Genomic DNA, 17,376 nt, shown 5'->3' with positions numbered 1-17,376 from the left:
AGCCAGGGACAGTAGTCAAGCCCTCCTGCCTGGGCACATGGGCATCTGTCATGTGGTTAGGCATGAGGTTGGAGACAAAGGCAGGACGGAGTGGGCAGGCTGAGATCAGAGGCAGCAGGAGGGGTTTGGTGGTTTTCCCCCAACAGCCACACTGAGGGAAGAGCTATCTCTGCTGAAGGATGTGGTCCTAGGAGAAGTGGGAACACAGGCCCCAACCAACTCAGCCCAGGACTCCCATGGTGATCTCTTTGAGCTCAGGACAGCACCAGCAGTCACATGTGATGACCTGAGGCCCTGGGACCATCAGCATTGATTTGTTTGCGGGATATAACTTCTCTATTATTCACCATTTAACAAAGATCCTGACTAATGTCTGATTCCCAGGAAGAAAAAGGAGCCATTAATAGAATTTCTAGATAAAGGAATGTCATTTTCCTACTATGCTCATTGTGTCACGCCACATCTAGAATCTCGCCTGCAGTTCTGAGAGCCATTTTTAGTGTAGAATTACTAGGCATTCTGCAAACATATCCTACATAGACTAAGGAGACTGGGAGATTGGGAGGGAGGGAGGGATTCAAAGAAGGAAGATTAAAGGAAGAACATTTCTGCCTTCAAATATTTTAAGAGATCATGGGGGCAGTTTGCAGAATTGGCAAGAAAGTAGATTTTGTCATCTTAAATTCTTAAAAAAGAATTTTTGGACAATTAGAACTTTCCCAACCATGGCAGAGAAGTCATACATTTCCTGTAACTGGAACTGATAAAAAATGAGAAGCCTGCCTTTCAGACACCATTCCTGCCTTGTGTATCCAGTGGACCTACTGGACACCCATTCTGTTCTCTTCAACAGCACTACTCAGATTTAATATGCAATGAACCACCTGGGAATTATTAAAATGCAGACCGATTCCAGAGGTCTGGGGCAGGCCTGAGATTCTGCGTATCTAACAAGCTCCCAGGTGATGCCAAGGCTGCAGCTCTGTGGATCTCACCTTGAATTGCAAGGCCCTGTGGCTGAGGCTCCCAGACTTAGTGTACATTGGAGTTACCTGGGGAAGGGGCACTAGGGGGAAAAGGTAATGATGTGTGGGGCTCTCACTCAGAGAGTTTAGTTAGCATGGAGTGTGGCCTGGGCATCAGGAGTTTTACAAGCTCTCCAAGTGGTCCTAATATACAGCGAAGTTTAAGGACCACATCTCTTAGCCTGTCAAAATCATTCAACATTGGCTCAAAGATTACTTCTGTAAAGATCTTTAATTGAAATGTAATTATCGGGTGCCTGGGTGGCTCAGTTGGTTAAGTGACTGCCTTCGGCTCAGGTCATGATCCTGGAGTCCCAGGATCGAGTCCCGCATCGGGCTCCCTGCTCAGCAGGGAGTCTGCTTCTCCCTCTGACCCTCCTCCCTGTCATGCTGTCTGTCTCTCATTCTCTCTCTCTCAAATAAATAAATAAAATCTTTAAAAAAAAAAAAAGAAATGTAATTATCTGGGGTTAGCCAGGTCTTCTTACTCATGCATAGTTAACCCAGGTTCAACATTTTGGAGGAAAACTGTGTAGTGATTATTAATTCTCATAATCTGTGGGACATTAGACCACCACAGAGTGCCTCAAGTCCCTTCCGAATGGAAGATAAAACTATCTCCCGGATTCAAAATCTGCGATTCGAAATCTCCTTTGGCAGTACATTCATTTGACCACAAGGTGGTGATAAAGTAACAAAATATGATCCAACGAACCTCTCAGAAACGTGGGCTGACTGTGACCTATGCTTGCAGAGCATATAGTCTCCAACCCCGCTGGGCCCACCGGTCACAGACTCCTTTGAGAATCTAACAGCTATCGACAAACATACACCCACCAACGTGAAAACAGTTTTAAGCAGTTCACAGACCCTGAAGTTAAACTTCAGCCAAGGCTAAAGGTGATTTACTCCCTCCCACCCCATCTCCCCATATAAATTATATGGAGCCTCTAGCACCCCCACCTCCATCCATCTCAGCAGCTGACCTACCTCCTGCTTTAGAGAGAAAAAGAAGAAATCAGACCCAAATCTACCAGTTTACGTAACCCACTCCCATGTTCCTTCCATCTGCATGGAATGGGGTGCCTTGTCTTTTTGCAGAAAGCTAAATCCTCCGCGAATGTTCCTGATCCACTTGCCCTGGCCTCCAGGGGTCCCTCCACTCTATGCTCTTATATTTTCTTGTGCTAATTTTAAAAATAACTCATTTTTCTCAATACAAAACCAGTATATGGTTTTTATTTTTAAATATACAGAAAACCAAAGGGCATAACAGAAAATACTTGTAAATCTCATAAACATTTATGTCTTTATTCCGGATAGTTGCTGAGTTTATATACATTCTGTGCTTATAAAAATATGATCACGTTATGCAAACTGCTTAAGACCTGATTAATTTAATATAATTGAACATCTTTTAATCTTCATACATTTTCACTGGCAGATAATGGTTCTTCACCAAACACGTTCATTTGATTCATCTATAGGGATTTTTAAGCATATATTTGGATGCCAATTACAAAGATTCTTATTTACCAGTTCTGGTGTGAAGCCTGGAAATCTGTATATTTAGAAAGCCTTACTTGGGGTGCCTGGGTGGCTCAGATGGTTAAGCGTCTGCCTTCGGCTCAGGTCATGATCCTGGAGTCCCGGGATCGAGTCCCGCATCGGGCTCCCTGCTCGGCGGGGAGCCTGCTTCTCCTCCCTCTGACCCTCTTCCCTCTCCTGCTCTCTGTCTCTCATTCTCTCTCTCTCAAATAAATAAATAAAATCTTTAAAAAAAAAAAAAAAGAAAGAAAGAAAGCCTTACTTGTGCTTTTGAAGTGTAACACTAGGAATATAATTTTTAATTCAATTTTATTGAGTTATAATTTATATACAATAAAATGCACATATTCTAAGATTTATATTTCAGTGAGTTTTGACAAGCTTATACACCTCTGTAACCACCCAAATAACCAAGATATAAAACATTTCCATCACTTCGAAAAATTTCTCTGTCCACCTTGCCAATCCTCTACCCCAGTCCTAGCTCCGGGCAACAACTGATCTATTTCCTGTCACTATAAATTAGATTTATCTTTCCTAGAGATTCATGTAATTGTAATTAGACAATAGGTACTCTTTTGTGTCTGGCTTATTTTGCTCAGTATGTTTTTCAAATTCAACCAGTGTTGCATGCACCAGTCCCTTTCTATTGGTGGGTAGTATTACAAAGTATGATGTACCAAAATTTGCCTATCTACTCAGTTGCTGGTGGACATTTGGATTGTTTTCCAGGCTTTGGCTGTTACAAATAAAGCTTCTAGGAACATTCACATACAAGTCTTTCATTTCTCTTGGGAAATACTTAGGAATTGAATGCCTGGGTCTTGTGGTGACTATATTCCCATTTACTTGGCAATTTATTGGCTGTATGCCCTTGGGAGAGTAAATTTACCTCTCTGAAACTTAGTTGTAAATGGGATTATCAACCCAGAATTTTAAGCCCAGGATTCTCTATCACAGGCTAACTGGGAATATTTGGAACAATAAAAACTAGTTGGCAAGTTGGTTTTTAATAAGCTCAGAAAAATTAGGATAGTAATATGTTTTTATAAGTTTTATGAGTAGACATAACAAAAATTTAGCAGTAAAAGCATTACTGAATAACTAGAGATCTAATATTAGGACAAAAATAAGCAAGGAGGGATCTGTTAGGGGTGATAAGTCTATCTGGGCAATCTAGCAGAATATGGCATTAGAATTGGGGTCAGAGACCCAATGATGATCCTTGGAAAGCCACATGGCCCCTGGCTTTCAAACTCTCCCCACCTCCCTATAATAAGGCCTCTCTCTTTCTAGGCATGCTCTTCCTCACTGTGAACTCCAGGCTGTGTTTGCTGTGTGCAGCAATGATCTTCCATACAGGGTAGATGTTTGTATCTGAACTTGCACAGGACCACCAGTCAGGTCCTCAAATGAATAATACAACTTTCTAGATCCTCTATGCTACATTCTGCACTCCCTAAATGTCTCTCAGAGACCAGATGCTATAGCTGGGATATTTCTCCCACCTCTCTTGAATCTGTAGGCTGACTTACCAACCAGGTCCATGCCCAGCTCACTATTAGGATTCTCCTCCTTCCTTCTTTGGCACCATCACTGGTCATCATCTGGTCTTAGACTTCCAGCCTAACCTTTTCAGAGCTACCTGGCCCCTAACTTCCTGCTTATTAAGAAAATATTCCAAAAAAGACTTGTTACTGTGTATAAAGCACTACCATTTGCCTCCTTTTACATGTGTTTGATCTAAAAATTCTAAAAGACAGGTGATTGATTTATATGAGAAGTCTGCTCAAGTTCAGAACTTTAGAGAAATTTGTTTTATACTGGGTGATTTTATGAGGTTGTGGAAAACATCCTGACTTTAAAGCCAAAGGCATCCTGCTCCTTGAGAGACTTGGTGAGCAGTGGTTCAAAAGCAGGGGAGATAAACAAGAACACTCTGCCCAGATCCAGGGTCCCATCACAGCGCCAGCCCTGCTACCCATGTTCTACTTTTATTTCTTTAAACCACCACAGTCCTCAGTGATGCAGCTTTCTTTCTGTTTCTGGTTTCATTTCATTGTTTTTTCGACCCTCAAGGGTTCCCTAATTTCTGTAATCTCTGCAGTGCAGTTAAAATATGTGCCTTGGAGTTGATCCAAATACATGGGTGTTTTGCTTCAGGAATTTTTCAGAATATAGTCCACATATAGCCAGTAGCAGAATTCCCTGACTCAATATTCTTGCTCTAGAATCTTACAGAAATTTAACTATTTAAGTTGATGGATCTGAATTTGTCTCTCAGCTCTGCCACTTACACCTCTGGAGTGATTTGGGTAAGTCATGTAATCTTTTTAAACATCAATTTCCCTATTAGTGGAACAGGTACAATAATACCTCTAAAATAATATAAAGTTGTTGCAATGATTAGTATAATGGTGATAACTACTTCACAAAGGGCTCAGAATATAAATCTTGACTGAATGCTCAATCAATTTTAACCATTTTTACTTTCACTGTTAAAGATGTGACCTTTTGGGAGCCTGGGTGGCTCAGTCATTAAGTGTCTGCCTTCAGCTCAGGTCATGATCCCAGAGTCCTGGGATTGAGTCCCACATCGGACTCCCTGCTCAGCGGGAAGCCTGCTTCCCTCTCACACTCCCCTTGCTTGTGTTCCCTATCTCGCTGTCTCTCTCTCTGTCAAATAAATAAATACAATCTTTTTTAAAAAAAAAAAAAAAAAAAGAACAAATGCAAAGTACCTGGCACATAGAAAGCACCCAGTAAACTGTAACAATTATTATTATCTATAGTAACTGTGAAAAAAAATCAACAGGGTATACATAAAACTCTTGTCTGTCTGCACTAATTTAGAAACTATTAAGTTGATAATAAAGATGATATCTTGCCACATTAAAAAATAAGCTTGGAGAGATTTGATGAGTAGCTTCTAATATAGCAATACCCTTACTAAACTCTATGTGTCAAGGTCTTCTACCCCTCACTTTCCTTGACTCTTGGAGTGTTCTCAGCAGCATAAGGTAACATTCAACTTCATCAACAACAACAACAAACAAAAATCTGGGGCTGAGAAGCAATGGCCTTTGTCTCTACTATGTCAATGTTTAAGGGAACAGATTAGAATATTCACTGCACATGTGAAATGAAATTCATTTTATAAATATGTCTAGCACTGCATATTATTCTAATTTTATGTTTTGATGTATTGGGTTGGCTTCAAATTTCTTTAATTACTAGTTTATATAAATTATTATATTTTATTGGCTCCAACTGGCTTTGTGTGGACCTTTTATCTCTGGTGAATTCGTATTTTTATGTCTACATTTGAGGTGTTTTTGAATTGTTTCTGAACTCAAGTTACTCCCTTGCTGTATCCAGTATCTGATTAGGGATTAGGAGATCTGTATTCTAAGTTCTGTATCTGCCCTGAGTAGCTGCCTAACCTGGAGTAAATCACTTGCTTCCTCTCTGGGTCTCAGTTCTCTTACTAATCAAATGGAGGAGCTGTATTAGGTGATCTGTAATCTCCATCCCAGCTCTATTGATAGGTGATTCTCTACCCTGTAGGTGGTGTCCTATCTAGCATGTAAAATACCTACCTGAATATGTTAAGATTGAGAAAATGCAGGTTGTATGATAGGTCAAGCACTTCATATAGGGTTTGGCATTCAAGGCAAGAAACAAATATCAAGGTTTAAAAAAAAAAAAAAAAAGAGGGACCAAAAAGCACAAAAGAAGACGATGAGTTCCAGCGGTGATTATGTCATTTTGGAGGGGAGGTTGAAAACCAGGACTCTGCCACTTGGTGGTAACATTTCCTTCAGGCAGGTGAAAGGGCTGCTTCTCCTGATCATTAACTGGGATGACATCTTCAGTAAGCAACCTGGATCGGGCTTCGGTGGCGTCGCTTCCACAAAGTATTAGCAGCAATCGTTCGGAGACTTAATTAGGTGGGCCCAAATGCCAGAACAAGATCCAGAGTCCGCTTTGGTAAGTAGAGCGCGGGACCAAGTAATATGGGCTCATGCTGTGCCTGACACTAGGTTACCTTCCAGGTGGAAAAGAACATTAGTTGAAAGGACACGGTGGAGTCTGAGGGGAAGAACAGCCCACATTCCCTCCTTACTCCCGGGAGGAGGCTGGTGGGTGGGACAGAGATGCTGGATGGTCGCTCCCCAGCTCCTTTCGAGAGCGGGACTCTATACAAGGCACCTACCTCTCCCGAGATTTCTGACTCTTCTAACTAGAGAAAGTTAGAGTACAGGAACCATCAAGTCAGTCTCAGGCCTTATGAAGGGAAACAGAAAAGATTACCGCAGGAGAAGGGAGGGAGTAAACACACCCGGCCACCTCCTTCGACCGCCTTGCCTACCGGCCTAAGCAGCGGCCAGTTGCCAGCGCCGAGGAGCGACCACGCAGGTCGAGTGGGTGTTCTCCACCAACCAGCGGCATAGAAATGTTTCGGAGGCATTGATTGGTTCAATTGGCCGGCGGGCTCAGGGACTCAGAGCTGCGGTTGGCTGAGGCGTTGCCGTAGCGACAGGTCGCGCACAGGCGCATTGCACGTCTGTAGAGGACGGGTGGTTGCTAGGCAACAGCAAACATTCCGGACTACAGTCAACTTTCTACTACCAGACCTGGTGTTGCTGTCTCTGGAGCCCCTCGACAGCGGCGGCTGTGGCCGCCCTCGGCTGACTTGGTGAGTCCTGCGGAAGAGAGCTGTGGGGCTGGGCTCCGACTTCTAGGCCAGGGAGTCAGCTTGGCTTTCGGAGCACGTGAGGATAAGGCTCAGAGAAGCAGAGAAAGTCAGTGGGAGAGCATTCAGTGGCCATTTACTAGCTCCCTATCATTTTAGAGGGGTGGAAAGTGAGGAATGGAGGTATCAGGAGACTGGTCCAAGCTCTCTCACGGAGTGATCAGATCTGGGCCGCGCTACTCAATATGGTAGCCACTAGCGGCGAGTCTGAGTTGAGATCTGCTCTCAATGTGAAGTCGAAAATGTAGTAACAATGAAATAAAACATTAATACGTTTTGTATTGATTACATGTTGAAACGAGAATATTTTAGATACATTAAATAAAGCACATTATTAAAAATTTATTTCACCTGTTCCTTTTTTGGGTTTTTTAATATGGCTACTTGAAAAATTGAAATTGCATAGGAGATTCTGATGGGTCAACACAGATCTAGACTAAAACCTAGGCCTGCTGACACCTGTTTCAAGACCGTATGTGCTATGGTTCTATTTTGAAGGGAAGTATCTCCACCCACCTGGAGGGGTGGGAGTGGGAGAGGTGGTGAGGATGCAAGACCACTACTAGAGGCTCGTAGTTCTAGTGTTGTGAATAAGAGTGTGCATTTTAACAATTTCCTCATGCATATGAAAGCTCCAGGAGCAGTGTTTTAGGATTTAGTCCTCAACTCCTATTTTTCCCTTTGATTGTTTCTTGTTTTGGTTTTTGGTTTTGGAGTACCTAGGCTGTATTTCTCAGATTGCCTGCATTAAAATTACCTGTGTTTTGAACAAGCTCTCCTGGAGATATTTTGCATACTCACGCATGAAAAACATTGATCTCAATACTAATTGCAGTTCTTTTTATCCTTCCAAATCTAGACCAGTATGGTCCCCAAATCAGTGGCATCTGCAGCATCTAAGAACTTGTTAGAAATGCAAATTCCTGGATCCCGCCCCAGCTACTTGAAGGCCAGGCATTTTCACTTCTCTGATTCAGGTCCTTAGTCTGGAAGAAATGAGTAACTTTGTGGGTTTTCCTTAGGGCTGAGCAAATTCAGCACTCCCTAGTTCTTAAGTCCCTTACACTGGTCCCACTTCCCCAGTTCTTTTGCTCTACTTTTCATTTTTCTTTTGCTGACCCTCCTCTTTCCAGGAGTGAGAATGGCTTTTCACACCTCAGAGAAGGATGTCAAACTGAAAAATATTGAAGAGCAGGTGGAAAACCCTGCCCTTGCAAGACTGAACAGTATAACAGCAAAGGGAAGACTGAGTTTTGTAGTACCCACCGAAAATGAATCTGACACACAGTTCCTGACATTCAGGCACACTACAAAAGCTCAAGAGAGAACAAGAAAACGACAGCAGCCTATAAAACTAGAGCCTCTGGTAAGTTCAAAATCCAGCATTTAGCCAATTTTGGCTAGACAGGAGCTTGAAAAATTCCTATGGGCGATGGTCATTTCCAGACTCTTAATTAACAAAGAAGGAATGAAAGCCTAAAAGTTAAGACTTGTTTGTGAAGCTGTAAACACTGTGAACATTTATTTAAAAAAAAAATACTGAGTTTTAGGCACTGTTCAAGATGGGGGGGGATACAGTTGTGAACAAAGTTTTCTAGCAGATAAATCCTCTTTAGGATTATGTACAATATATATACTTAATGATGTAAGTTGTAAGGCTCTTTGAGATATTAGGGTACCATTTAATACTTGTACCTTCAAGAAGAGTAATATATATGTTACATACATATAGTTATTTCAATTTATTACTTTTAAAGTAAATGCCTAGTATCCTAAAAATTTTTGTGCATGTCTGAAAATACTTAATTTTAAGAATCCATTTGTGCCCTTGGATAATTCTAAATCCATGGAAAGGAGCAGTGAACATGCATAAAGTAAAAAGTGAAGGTTATCACTCCCACCCTGGGACATTACTTACTGCTGTTAGCGGTTGCCCTTTAGGCTGTTTATATGTTTATTCAAGTGTGTGTGTATAAACATATATAACTTTAAAATAAGATTATGGAATACATACTGATTTTCAAAGTGAAATAAACATACAGAAGTTTTTCCAATCCCCGCTTAACAAGCTACCTTTTCTAACAGCACCACCGTATTTTGTTGCATGGGTAACCGATTAACTGGTGTCCTATTGATGGGAATTCAGCTTATTTGCTATTTGTTTTGTTACTGTTTTTATTTTGTAACTACAGATAATGCTGCATGGGATGGGCTTGCTTTTGTACATATAAAGACGGATTCCTGGAAGTGTCATTTTATAGGTCATAGACTTCGGTACACTTCTAATTTTGAAAATATTGCTCAATTGCTGTTGAGGTTTAACCAGTTTCTACCTACAATGTAGAAGAGGGCCCATTCGCCCACATCTTCGCCAAACCTGACCCTCAGTTCTTTTCTTTTTGCTAGACTGACAGGTTAAAATGGCATCACATTGTTGCAATTTGCATCTTATTAGTGAAGTGTATTTTCATTCATTCATTGGCATATTACTGTATTGTGGATTCTGTTCATAACTTTTGCCCACTTTAACATTAGATTGTTGGGGCACCTGGCTGGCTCAGTGGGTGGAGCATGCCACTCTTGATCTCGGGGTTGGGAGTTCAGGCCTGCGTTGGGTGTAGAGATTGCTTAAAAACTTTAAAAAATCAGATTGTTAACCTTTTTCCCTATCAGTTTATGAGTTTTAAATATATATATATATATATATATTATGAGTATTAACCCTTATCCCATTGTTTTTCAAACTTCAGTACTTATTCATTTTGAAGGAAAACAATCTTGAGCATCCGTAGTTGTGATCTGTTGTTTTTATTTTTAGGTTGCTTTATGGCACTGACCCCTGCTGTCTCTTCTAGGGAGTTCATTCCGTGTGCCTCTACTGCATGTGTGGGGCATCAGGGCCTACCTATCATTTTTCTCCCATGGACTTAGTATGAAACCTTTTACATTTATTTCTCTGTAACATATTTACCTTCACTTGGCAAAAGTGTAACCCCTTTATGATTAAATTTGTTCTGTTTGTCTTCAGTGCAATTAATTGTGTATATTGAATGTTTATCATGTACCCACTATGCACCAGGCTTTGGACCGTGCTCTGGGAATATAGCAGTGAACAAAGCAGACAAGATTCCTGTTAACATTCTAGTAACCCTAAATAAATAGACTGAACAATGTCATGTAATGATAGGTGTTATTAAGAAAATAATACAGGGAATGTGTTGGAAACAGATGGCAGACTACATTAGCTTGTGTGACTACAAAGGTCTCCTTAAGGAGATGTCATCTGAACAAGTCCCAGACTATAGCCCATATCACCTGCCACACATGTGAATGGACAAGGCATCGGCTGATTCCAGTCCCCAGCCTTTGAGCTGTCTCAGCTGATGCCTTAATGGAGCAGAGGCAAGCTGTCCCCACTGAGTTCTGCCTAAATTGTAGTGGAAGTGTTTTTTAAGCCACTAGGTTTGGGGCTGTTGTTAGGTATGAAAAGATGACTAGAGCAATATAACTAATCCATGAATATGGTAGTTCATACAGTATTAAAAATAGTAAGGAATAAAGTGAAAACTACCTGAATTTCCATCATGCAGAGAGAAAGTAGCTTTGTATTCAAGTGACTGATTTCATGTGTATGGGTATCTGTAGTTTGATTTGTTTATATAGTATTAATACTACGGTATGTTCTTTTTGTGATTGCTACCCCTTCTCTCTTTCCATCCCCTTCATTTTCCTCTTCCCTCTTCCTACCCCTCCCCCCTCTTTCCTCCTTTCTTTCCCTTCCTCCCTCCCACCCCCTTTCCCTCTTCTGTTCTTTTTCTTTTACATTTTTTCCTTCACATTCTCCCATCTCAGAGCCCCTTGTCTATGGTATCTAAGGTCAACAACAATCTAGTGTATATCCCTTCTTGCCTTTCTCCACACTCAGTTTTATACAAATGGATAAACACACACGAAATACATATTTAGACTTACGGACATTTGTCTTAAAACATATTATAAATATAAATATAGTACTCTACATGTTGCTTTTTACATCTAAATATACATTGTAGGACTTCCTCAAGGTCAGATGATATTTCTTTCTTTCTTTTTTTAGAGAGAGAGAGTGTGAGTGTGTGTTTTGTGGGGAGGAGCGGTAGGCTGGAGAGAGACAGGGAGAGAGAGAATCCCAAGCAGGCTCCACACCCAGCCCACCACACCCACCCAGGAACCTGACACCAGGCTCAATCTCATGACCCTGAGATCATGACCTGAGCGGAAATCAAGAATCAGAGGCCTAACTGACTGAGCCACCCAGAGGTCCTTCAGATGACATTTCTGTAACTTTTTTTTTAATGGTTGCCTATCCCATTAAGGTATCGCATTGCACAAATATTCCATAATTTATTAAATCATTCTCTTTTGGCACATTTGTTTTACAAATATTTACAGTGGTGCAGCAAAATCATTGTATTATCCATCCTGACTGGTGCTTATATTCTTGTGGGATAGAGTTCCATGATTGGTATTGTTGGGTTGGAGAGAAAAAAAATATATCTATGTAATTTTATTTGATTCAGACACATTTTACTTGGGGACCAGTTTCTCAAACCAGTGCCTATGTGTTGCCTAAATTAAATTTCACTTTCACCCTTTCCTAGGTTTTCCTGTAATATCTTCCAGCCTTTTATTGCCTGATTGGGAAGGCTGAAACTGCATGCTCACACAGGCTGCTGCTAATCATCTCCCATGTGATTAGTGGTAATGGATCCTGTTCTTACCGGATTGCAGCGTTCTCTTTGTATTGGACTTTTGTTTTCTCTCCGTTAACCACCATTTTATACTCATTCTGTTGACAGCATTTCCCCACATTTTCTTCCATTTTACTCTTCTTTATTTTTGTACTTTACATTTAAAGCTTTCGTTCATGTGAACTTTTAAATCTGATGTGAGGAAAGGGACTACATTCTCTTCAAAATGTTTTGCTAGCACCATGTTTTTCACCCCTAAATTAAAACACCACCTTTATCATGTATAAAATTCTCATATATGGTGAGACCTTATTACAGATTCTTGATTCTTTTCTCTACTGATCTAACCACATTGTTTTGGTGACATTGGCTTTGTAGCTTTGTTTTGATAAGTAGAAGACAACTGCTTCCTCACTATTCTTATTTTTTATATATCCTCTGTTTTAGATAGTTATCCTTCCATATAAACTTTAACATTTGTCCTTCTTAGTTAAGTAATTCATTTTAAAATGTACAGAAGTTGCACAGTTAAAGTCTATTTCCTCCCACCGTCCCTCATCCATCCAGCTTCCTTCTCTAGAGGCAACCAGTCCAACGATAAGAGTGCTGTGTATGCTTTCAGAGATGTATTACAATTTTATAAGCCTAAAACTACCGTACTAAACAAACTTTCCTGCCCTTTGCTTTCTTCATTTAATACGTAGCTTGGGAGATCATTTTATATCAGTTCAAGAAGTTTTTTTATATCAATTTTCTTTATAGCTCATAATATCCTATCACAGATGAATGTGCCATAATTTATTTAGCAAGCCCCAAATTTATAGGTTAGGTTTTTAAAATAGTATTTTTATGACAACAGTGTTACAGTGAATAATCTTGGACATATCTTATACATGTGAGCTGCTATCTGTAGGCAGACTTCCTAGAGATGGAATTGCCAACTCAAAACATATGTTCATTTGTAATTTTGGTTAGTAAATGTTGCTTCAGTAATAGAAGAAAAATGCTATCTCAGAATAGTTTTAATTTAAATTTCTTTTTTGAATAAGGTTGAACATCTTTTCATATGTTCAGGAGTTATTGTTTTTCTATCTGTGAAATGTAGGAATCTCATGTCTTACTTTCTAATTGGGTAGTTGGTAGTTTTCTTACTGATTTGCATGAGCTCTTCATATATTAGGAAATAAACCCTTTATCTGTGATAAGCATGATAAAAGTTTCAAGTTTTGTTTTAATTCCTAATTTTTATGCAGTTAAGTAATTTATGTCTTCTGAGTTTTATGGAATACTTAGGCCCTACATTTAGCAAGATTGTAGAGATAAAATTATCTAGTGATGTCATGGATACATTTCTTTAAAAATTACTTTAAGATTATTTTTATTATTTTTGTTATTTTACATTTAAATCTTTGATCTAGTCATAATTTTTCCCACTGTAATGAATGAGAGGATCCAACTTTTTTCCTAACAACTACCCAGTTATTTCATTATCATTTATTGAATAATATTATTTTCCTAAAATTATCACCTTTATTGTAGGCTCAGTTCCCTTTTAGATTTTGGGATCCATTACTGGACTTCCTATTCTGATTCATTGATCTGCTTTCCTATTCATGTGTCCAGAATACACAGTTTTAATTATTGTAGTTTTATAACATTTTAATATCTGGCAGGGCTGGTCTTCATTGATCACTCTTTTTTCCCCCCAGAACTTTTGTGGCTATTCTTTTTAATAATTTTTATGTATTAAATGTAGGGTCAGATTGTCTAATCTCCAAGACATCCTGTCAGGATCATGTTAAATTTATAGATTAACTTAAAATTGACTTTTATTATAATTAATTTTCCAAGTCAAGAACAAAATAGAATTTTATTTGTTTGCTTTTTCTTCCATGACCATCATGAGTGTTTTAAAGTCTTCTTCATATGACTTTTACTTATTTCTTATTAAGCTCATGAACAGGTTTTATTTCTGGATGCTAATTTTGTGCTAGGTGTTCTGTTTATTCTCTCAGGTGCTTCAGGCAAACAATAAAATCATCTGATAATAATGACACTTTTGCTACCTTCTTTCCGAGTTTTATATTCATACTGTGTCTTTGGACTATTGCATTGGCTAATACCTGTAGAATATTAGAAATGACAGTAAGGACAGTAGACATTTTTTGTCTTTCTCCTGAGATTAGTAGGAATATTTCTAAGTGTTCCCCCTTTAAGCATGATATTAACCATTGAGATTTTTAAGGAAGTATCTATCCTTTCTTGATTAATGTTTTTATCAAAAATAGATTTTTATTTAAAAAATCATAAATAGGGGCACCTAGCTGGCTCAGTCAGAAGAGCTTGCGACTCTTGATCTAGGGCTCGTTAAGTTCAAGCTCTGCGTTGGGTGCGGAGATTACATAAACAAACAAACAAACAAGCTTTAACAAAATCAAATAGATTTTTATCAAAAATAGTTTAATTTTATCAAATGCCTTTTTGACATATATGGAGATGAGCATGTAATTTTTCCCACAATTAGCTTTTGGCATTTCCTTATACTTTTGCAGGTTTTGTTTTTCATTCTCTGTGAGATTTTATAGTTTGCTATAATAAGGTCCTGTGTTTTTCTTGTTAAATTCTTAAATATTTCAACCTCAGTTTTTTATTGTGATCCAGTTTCTGTTTATTTTTAATACAGAGAAAAGCAAATGGATTTTGTCTGTTTACTTTGTAACCAGAAACCTCAGCAATATTCTTTTAAATCCTTATAGTTACTTCAGTAGTTAGGCTTTTATTTTTAATGTATATAATAAATATCATTGATAGATAATTTTGCCTTTCTTTCCTAGTGTTTACACCAGTTACTTTATTTTTTAGAGTAGGAGTCACTATGGCCCATGGGTCAAGTCCAGTCCTATAACCTGTTTTTGTAAATAATGTTTTATTGGATCACAGTGATATCCATTTATTTTCGTATCGTCTAAGGCTGCTTTGGTGCTGCAATGGTAGAGTAGTTCTGACAGAGACCATCTGGCCCACAAAACCTAACATATTTACTGTCTGATCCTTTACAGAAAAAGTTTACTGACCCTGTTCTAGATGCTTCTTCCATTTGAGAATTGAAAAATGAAGTTGGTAGTGAAAATAGCGATCTTTTTTTTTTTTTTAAAGATCTTATTTATTTGACAGAGCACAAGCAGAGGGAGAGGGAGGGAGAAGCAGGTTCCCTACTGAGCAAGGAGCCCGATATGGGACTCGATCTCAGGACCCTGGGATCATGACCTGGGCCGAAGGCAGCCGCTTAACCGACTGAGCCACCCAGGCGTCCCGAAAATAGCGATCTTGTTCTTGATTTTCATAATGGCTTTAGGTTTTTACTATTTAGGGTGATTGAGGTTTGCTGCTGATTTTGCTAAATAGTTATATTAAGAAGTTTTCCTCTGTTTCTATTATTATGAAAATTTCAAATATACAAAAAGATATAAAGAGAAGTATAGTAGACAAGTATATGTATCCCAAGTTAATAATATTGAATTTTGCTTAGTTTGATTTAATATCTTTTTTTTTTTAATTTATTTGAGACAGAGAGAATGAGAGAGAGAGCACATGAGAGGGGGGAGGGTCAGAGGCAGAAGCAGGCTCCCTGCCGAGCAGGGAGCCCGATGCGGGACTCGACCCAGGGACTCCAGGATCATGACCTGAGCCGAAGGCAGTCGCTTAACCAACTGAGCCACCCAGGCGCCCTAATATCTATTTTTAAAGGAATGTTACAAATACATTTCAGATACCTTTTGTACCCCATTTTAGTCTCAGTGCCCTCTCTCCTTGCTTGGAGATGATCACTATTATGGTTTATATGAATCTATCTAATTTTTTGTATTTTTGCCAGTTTATTTGAAAAAATCAATTTCTCCCAACATTTTACTATAAAGAGTTTCAAATATACAGAAAAGTTGATATAATAGTAAAATGAATACTTATATACCATCTACCTAGATTAAAAAATTGTTAGTATTTTACCATATTTGCTTTCTTTCTCTTTCTATATATACATATTTGCTTGTTGCTTTGTTATTAAAAAGTAAATTGTAAGGGACTTTTTTTTTTCTTAAAGATTTTATTTATTTATTTGACAGAGACACAGCGAGAGAGGGAACACAAGCAGGGGAAGTGGGAGAGGGAGAAGCAGGCTTCCCACTGAGCAGGGAGTCCGATGTGGGGCTCAATCCCAGGACCCTGGGATCATGACCTGAGCCGAAGACAGACACTTAACCGACTGAGCCACCCAGGCGCCCCTGTAAGGGACTTCTTGACGCTGAAATGAAAAGGCACTCTAATTAGTAGCAGGAAAACATGAAAGTATAAATCTCACTGGTAAAGGTGAATATATAGTAAAATTCAGGATAATCTGATGTGAAGGTGGTGGATTAATCACTTATTTATAAAACTAGTTAAAGGTTAAAAGACAAAAGTAGTAAAAATACAGCTGCAATACTTCGTTGTGAATACATAAGATAAAAAGATATAAATTGTGTTATCAAATATTGATGGGGGTTCCCCTTTCTCCACATTCTCACAAACACTTGTTTCTTGTCTTTTTGATAATAGCCATTCTGACAGGTGTAAGGTGGTATCTCATTATGGTTTTGATTTGCATTTCTCTGATGATTAGTGATGTTGAGCATCTTTCTCATATACTTGCTGGCCATCTGTACATCTTGTTTGGAAAAAATGTCTATACAGATCCTCTGCCCATTTTTTAATTGGATTATTTTGTTTTTGGTCTTGAGTTGTATGAGTTCTCTATATATTTTGGGTCTTAACCCCCTATCACTATATGATTTGCAAATACTTTCTGCCACTTGGTAGACTGCCTTCTCATTTTGTTGTTGGTTTCATTTGCTGTGCAGAAGCTTTTCTCCCCCTTCTTACCTTGTGATTCTGGTCTGCATTCCTTTTCCACACTGTTATATAGCTGAGATCCTCCCACCCCCATCTATGTGTTTTTCCTTTCTTCAGTGAGTGGCTCAAGAGGGATTTTTAGCCAAAACCAAATGTAATTTACATACACTTGAAAGCTTAACAGCTGATTCCTGTGCTTATTTCCAAGCTTTTTTTTCTCACTCCAGTTGTAAGAGATTAGCTATCATGCTAAAATCATAATGCTTAGAAACTTAAAGCCATTATGGTGAATTCCTTGCATTCGTGTATCATGTTGAATGCTGGATTTTATTGCTTTAATCTGAAATTTGATCAGCCTAATATAATGCCACAATTTCTATTTATTTATTTATTTATTTATTTATTTATTTATTTATTTATTTATTTATTT

General features: G+C 38.8%; 1 protein-coding gene across 1 annotated transcript in view; it reads left to right on the top strand.

Annotated features, from left to right (window-relative positions):
* DNAH6 (dynein axonemal heavy chain 6) overlaps window positions 1-17,376 on the top strand; it is a 244,011-nt gene that overhangs the window by 17,989 nt on the left and 208,646 nt on the right. The window contains exons 2-3 of the mRNA XM_035001185.1: window positions 6,398-6,563; window positions 8,463-8,695. Of these exons, the coding sequence (XP_034857076.1) occupies window positions 8,471-8,695 (225 nt within the window). The 5' untranslated portion in view covers window positions 6,398-6,563; window positions 8,463-8,470. The remainder of the gene's footprint in view (window positions 1-6,397; window positions 6,564-8,462; window positions 8,696-17,376) is intronic.

This window comes from Mirounga leonina, unplaced genomic scaffold (genome assembly GCF_011800145.1).
Source record: "Mirounga leonina isolate KUSES-001 unplaced genomic scaffold, KU_Mleo_1.0 Mir_125, whole genome shotgun sequence".
Classification (NCBI taxonomy): domain Eukaryota; kingdom Metazoa; phylum Chordata; class Mammalia; order Carnivora; family Phocidae; genus Mirounga; species Mirounga leonina.
This window is presented reverse-complemented; position numbering and strand designations above follow the sequence as displayed.